This window comes from Equus quagga, chromosome 11, assembly GCF_021613505.1.
Source record: "Equus quagga isolate Etosha38 chromosome 11, UCLA_HA_Equagga_1.0, whole genome shotgun sequence".
In the NCBI taxonomy this organism is placed as follows: Eukaryota; Metazoa; Chordata; class Mammalia; order Perissodactyla; family Equidae; genus Equus; species Equus quagga.
Window position 1 is genome coordinate 115,095,285 of NC_060277.1, and position 6,461 is coordinate 115,101,745.

General features: G+C 56.8%; 1 protein-coding gene across 9 annotated transcripts in view; it reads left to right on the forward strand.

The window, feature by feature from the left end:
* Positions 1 to 4,410: 4,410 nt before the first annotated feature.
* GCGR (glucagon receptor) overlaps positions 4,411 to 6,461 on the forward strand; it is a 14,314-nt gene continuing 12,263 nt past the window's right edge. For 8 of the 9 annotated variants that reach the window (XM_046676029.1, XM_046676030.1, XM_046676031.1 and 5 more), the window contains exon 1: positions 4,411 to 4,735. In XM_046676029.1, coding sequence (XP_046531985.1) covers positions 4,563 to 4,735 — 173 coding nt within the window. In that variant the 5' untranslated portion in view covers positions 4,411 to 4,562. The other variant, XM_046676038.1, reaches the window with a different exon arrangement.

Consider the following 6,461-nt stretch of genomic DNA (forward strand, 5'->3'; position numbering starts at 1 on the left):
CACACACACAGACACAGGTACACATACAGAGACACACAGACACACACGCAGACACACACACACAGTCACAGACATATAGACACACACAGACACGTAGACATACAGACACACACAGAGTTGCAGACACACAAATACAGAGAAGCACAGACACACAGACATGTACACACGCAGACGCACACAGAGTCACAGACACGCAGACACACACAAACACACAGAGACACAGTCACACACACACAGACACACACTTATATACACATTCTCCACTAGAACATGCAAATCTCCAGACACAGAGCAGCCTCAGTCTCTCAGATTTGGGGGAGACCAGGTGTGGGAGGAGGAGCGGCTCCCTCACTGCAAGATTGGGAGACAGGGACAGGCCGGTGCGGGGAGGGGAGCTGGTTCCCCTGAGGCCTCGGCTATACATTTGCACAACTGAAGCACCGCCAGGAGGGAGGTGCCCTGAAGGTGTCGTAAATCTCGGTCTCCAGAAACAGAACTGGCTGAGGCTCCGAAGGGAGAGTGCCTGGCTCGGAGCCGCCCCAGCAGGCTGGGTCAGAGGCCGGGGTCCCACACAGGGTCACGATGGGAAGCGACCTTCTCGCAGCCCGCCTCCAGCAGGAGGGGTCCACCCCACCCGGGACACACCTGCCCAGGGCCGTTGCCTGGCACCTTTTCGATTTACTTTAAGAAAATACAACGTGCACACATTTATAAATGTGTAGAACCTAGTGTTGGCAAAGATGTACGGCGACAGAAACTCAAGTTCTGCTGGTGGTCCCGAAGATCGGCACAATGGAGGCGGCAACATCCAGGAAAAGAGCACTATGTCCATTAAAGAAACTGAATCTGTAATTAACAGCCTCCCCACAAAGACAGCTCCAGGCCCAGACGCTCACTGGCGAATTCTACCAACATCTAAGGAAGTAATGACACCGCGTCTATACAGACTTCCAGAAAATAGAGGAGGAAGGAAGACTTTCCAGCTCATTTTATGAGACCAGCATTATCCTGATAGCATAAACCAGGCAATCTTCTTGTTACAAGAAAATAAAATTACACACTAATATCCTTAGTGAACATAAATGCAAAAATCTTTAACAAAATGTTAGCAAATCAAATCCAGAAATATATAAAAAGGAGAATACTTCATGACCAAGCGAAATTTATCCCAGGAATGCAAGGCAGGCCTAACATTTGGAAATCAGTGTAATTCCCCACAGCAACAGAGCAAGAAAGAAAAATCAAAAACAAAAGACATTTGATAACACTCAACATCCGTTCATGATGAAAAAAGAAAAAACTCTCAGCAAACTGGGAATGGATGGCGGACATTCTCAAACTGATAAAGAGCTGTGAATAACTTCATACTGCACGGTGAGAAACTGAATGCTTCTCCCCCAGGAGTGGGAGAAAGGAAGGACTTGGTTCTTGCCGCCTCTGTGGAACATCGTGCGGCAGGTCAGGACCCACCGTGCAAGTCGCCAGAACACAAGGAAAGGCCTACAGACAGCAAAGGAAGAGAAACTGCTTTCTCATAGACCACACGGTCATCTCCATAGAAAAACTCGGAGAATCTACAAAAACAAGCAAAAATAAGAAGTGATTTTGGCAAGGTCATAGGATACAACATCAATATAATATAAAGTCAATTGTATTTCTTTTTTTTTTTCAAAGATTTTACTTTTCCTTTTTCTCCCCAAAGTCCCCCAATACATAGTTGTATATTTTTAGTTGCGGGTCCTTCTAGTTGTGGCATGTGGGACGCCACCTCAGCATGGCCTGACGAGCAGTGCCATGTCTGCGCCCAGGATCCAAACCGATGAAACCTTGGGCCGCCGCAGCGGAGCGCGCAAACTTAACCACATGGGCATGGGGCCGGCCCCTCAATTGTATTTCTATATACCAACGAGGAACAACTGGAAAGGGAAATTTTAAAAAATCACCACTGACGACAGCATCAACAACCATGAAATACTTAGGGAGATATCTAACAAAAAATACATAAGATTTGGGTACTGAAAACTACGAAACACTGATGAGAGAAATTAAAGAAGACACAAATGAAGAAACAGACCTTGGTCGCGGGTTGGAAGATTCAACGTTGTCAAGATGTCCGTTCTCCTCATATTGATCTATAGATTCAACTGGATCTCAATCAAAATCTTAGTAGGTTTTTTGTAGCAACTGACAAACTGTTTTAATATTCAAATGAAAAGGCCGTGAACCTACAATGCCCAAACATCTTTCAAAAAGAATAAAGTTGGAGAACTCAGTTTACCCGATTTTAAGATATGCTATGAAACAATAGCATCTTTTTAAGCGGCTAAAACAATTCTATATTTGTATGCACATAACAAACTTCTAAATATACAAAGCAAAAATTGACAAAATGTAAGGAGAAATAAACAAATAAATAAATCCACCATCATAGTATCAATCTTTAGTAATTGATAGATCAAGAAGATAAAAGTAAAAAAAAACCCAACATTTGCAGAAAATAGCTTAAAATCTTAATTTAATGGACAGGCATCCAGACTACATTGCATTTAACAACTGGATGCGCCCAGAACATTCCATTTCTTTCACAGCTAGGTCGTAAAGCTAGCCTCAAGAAGTCTTCACAGGAGAGCAGTATTGGTGTCAACACGGACACAGAGATCACTGCAGGAGAAGAGTCCAGAAATAGACCCACAGCATAAACCGTCAGGTGATTTTCCATGAAGGGGCTAGAGTAACTCGATGAAGAAAAGGCAGTCTTCTCAGTGTTGGAATAGTGTTGGAGAAACCAGGCACACGTGCCAAGCAAACAACCACCCAACCCAAAGGAAGAAGGCACCCCCTGCGCCGTCTGCCCAGCCGGCTCGCCGCCAGCTCTCCAGCTGCCCGGTGGTTCTCGGCTTTTCCTTCACATCCAAGAGCAAGGACCAGGGTGCAGGTTGATGCCCGCTCGCTGAGGTGACGGCTCATCCCCTTGTTGACTCCCAGAGCCTGTGAAGGGTTGAGTGAAACCTGACAGCCCCACACAAGAGAACACTAGGTGCCTGGGCACAACGATGTTTAGAGGACCCCTTATCAATATAGGAATGCTCACGTCACAAGCTGTGGTGAGAAAACCCGGACACAAAATGGTATCAAAAGGCCTGTACTAACACCCCTGAGGAGCCGGGGAGCCTCTGCCCTGTAACGCCCACTGGGCTCTGTCCAGGCCGCCATCCCTTTCCCTCTGCCTCTGTTCCTGCCGTCCCACATTTTCTGCGCCCTCACGCGCCCCCTTCCCAAGCCCGGGCCCCTCCTTCCAGCACCACCCAGGCTGGCCGCCCCTGGTACTTATCATCACCTCCCCCGCAGAACATGAGGGTGGGGCGTCTGTCTGGTCTCCCGGGGTGGCAGGAGCCCGGCCTTGTGGGCGTGACCAGCTCCATAGCCCCTGGTCAAATGCCTGAACTGAGAACCCACAGTGCAGGCACGTGGCACCCATGTTCTGAGGGTGGGGGGAGAAGCAGGCAGAGGGTGTCCCCCACTCCGCCTGCCCTGGAGCACAGGAGCCAGCACAGCTCTGGGGGTGCCACCCCCACCAGGACACTTAAGGACTCAGCAGAGGGCAGGCGCCTTCCTCAGTCCCGGGGCTCCCAGACTGCTGTGTGGCAAGGCCCGGGCCCCTCGTTTCCAGTTCCTGCTCTGTTTACCTCTTATGAATCCAGTTATGTAAATAGAGGTGGCCCAGCCTGGGGAGGGGCCCCCACCCCCATCTGTTCCCTCTCCCTCCCCCTTCTGCTCCCCACTGTGCCTACATATTTCAGAGGTCCCCTGCCCTGTCCCACTTCATGCACACTACATTTATTCCTTCATATCTTTTCCTGCTGAGACCCAACTCCGGCCACCCAGCACCTACTCTGGATTGCTGGGCCTCCAGCCAGCCAGAGCATCCTCAGGGGAAAATAAGGTCCAGAGAGGGAAAGTCCTCTCTGAACATCACACAGCAGGATGACCTCTTTCCCGGGCTGCCCAGATCCACCCCACCTCCAGGAAGAACCTGTAGCTTTTTCCCCGGTCCTCATAGCCGCCCAAGGTGGTGCCGGTTACTGGACTCACAGCCCCAGATCCCAGATGAAAACCGCGGAGGGAGAAGGGGATACCTACTTAGATCTGCGCACAGCCCCCAGAAAGGTGAGGGGAGTGGGAGGAGGCGTGCGGGCGGCCGGGGGGGGGGGGGGGGGGGGGGGGGGGGGAGGGGCGTTTTTGGGCACCAAGCTCAGAAGGCTCCCCTCCCCCGGCACCTGCCCCTGGCACTTGCACAGGCAGAGCCAGACTTCTTGACCTTTGCACTCTGGCCTTTGCCTGAAGCAAAACAGAAAGGCCCGCTCTGGGGGCAGGGCTTCAGGTGGGCTGGTAAGAATGGGGCTCTGCAGCGTACCCACCCCCCCCCACCCCTCTCCTGTGTCTTCAGACAGTGGCAGGCACAGAGCTGGGATAAGCTCCTGCCACCTGTAGGCATCTCACAGGGTACGGGGCCACTGCCATGTGTCCAGCCGGCGGGTGGGTGGAGGAGGGGCATCCAGGAGATGGGAGCAGGTCAGGGAAGGGCTCCCACTGGGGTCCTGGGCATGTGGCAGTGGAGACACCTGGAGACCAGGGTGGAACACTGGGAGCTCTGTGATGGAGTGGATAAGGGAATACAGAAGAGGAAGTGGAGCGCCACCCTAGAAGCCACAGCCAGAGGAGAACTTTCTAGAAGGCAAGGCATGACCATCAGTGTCCTGGGATGCTGAAAGGCCAGGAAAGACAAGGCTGAAAAGCATCCAAGGGGTTTGGTGACCCCGAGGTCACTGGGCCCTGAGCAGTGACTGCTGGGACTGGGGATGGCGGGTGAGGGAGTGGAAGGGGCCCCAAAGCCAGGGAGGTGATGCCGGCTTTAGATCTGGAGGGAGGGGGGTGGGGAGAAGAGGAGTTCCCACGAGGGTGAGTCTGGGGCCGCAGTCTGGGAAGGAAAAAGGGTGGAAGGAGTAGAGCCTCCTTCTCCACAAGAGAACCAGGGGTGGAGGAATGGCGGCAGGGACGCCGCGGTGGCAGCCAGCGGGGGACAGGAGTGGGGGTCAGTAGGGCTGTCAAATGAGTGGTGCCGGAGGAGGCTTGATGGAGGTGACACGGGGTTAACGGGGCACCCCCGGGGCTGCCCTTCTCCGCGGGCCTGGGTTCAGCCACTGGAAGGCCTTGCCCACCCGGCCTGCCCTCGTGGCGCACCTTGGCCCCCACCCAGGTCCCAGTCCAGCCTGCTCTGCGGCGCTGGCAGGAAGTATCACGGGAGGGTGGGGGTAAGTCGGGGGATCGGTCCTTCCAGAAAATCAGAGCGGCTCCCGGAAAGAAGCAGCGAGAACCCAGGGACGCAAAGGGAGCGAGAGGAAGGGGAGCCGAGTCACAGCCCACCCCCGGCCGCGCCCTCCACACACCCCCACCTGTCCATCCACGTCTCCTATCCCCGCGGGGAGCTGCACACTCGCTGCGACCGCCGTCTGCCGGCCCGGGGTCCGAGGGAAGGGGGTCCACCGGGCAGTGGTCTGCATAGCGAGCCGGGGGGTTAGGGGTCTTCGGGACAAAGGTCTGCCAGAAGGGGGCCCGCGGAGAGGGATCTGCGCGCACGGTCTCCCGGGCCAGCAGTCGGGGCGCACGCCGTTGCTCCCCGCGGCGCGTCGGGAAGACAGAGGCGGGGGCTGGGGCGCTGCGCCGAGGGGCGGGCGGGGACCCTCAGCCGCCGCTCCCCGCCCCCCCCCCGTGGGGCCGCTCCTGCCCCCGCCCCTCCGCCTCCCCCGCCGCGGCCACCGCCGCCCAGCGTCGCCGCCGGAAAGTTTGCGCGCGGCTGGCGCGGGGCGAGGACGCGGAGCCGGCGCCGAGCCCGATCCGGCAGCGCCGCGGAGACGAGCGGTCGCCGACCCCGACCCGAGCGCGCAGAGAACGGCGGGGAGCGTGGAGCCGGAGTCGGAGCGCCGGGTGAGCCCCTGGGCCCGACCCCGAAGGGACGCTTCGGGAGCGCCTGGGCAGACGCAGCCCGGCTGGCGCGCCCAGAGGCCCGCAGAATGGGGGAGCGCAGCACTGGCCGGCGGGGACCCCTGTCGTGGGCTGGACGGTCTCTGGGGGTGTTGCCGTCCTCACCCCCGTCGGACATTTCCGTTCCCAACCCCCGGGATGCGCCCTTCCAGCTCGGACAGTCAACCGGGTCCCGCCCCGTCGGGCGGGCTGGGGGTCTCAGCGCTTCCCCGGTTCTCTCCTCCCTGAGGAGCGCGGCCCCGGGGCGGGGAGGGGGTCCTGGCCGCCAGGCGCTCTGTCCTGCTGCCCACTCCGCTCCCGACTCCTCCCTCCGGCACCCACCCCCCATCCCCCGGCTGCCCCCCCCCCCATGGGCACACACGCACTCCGCGGAGACACCCCCAGAGGCGCAGAAGGCCTCGGCAGCCCTGCTTCCCCCC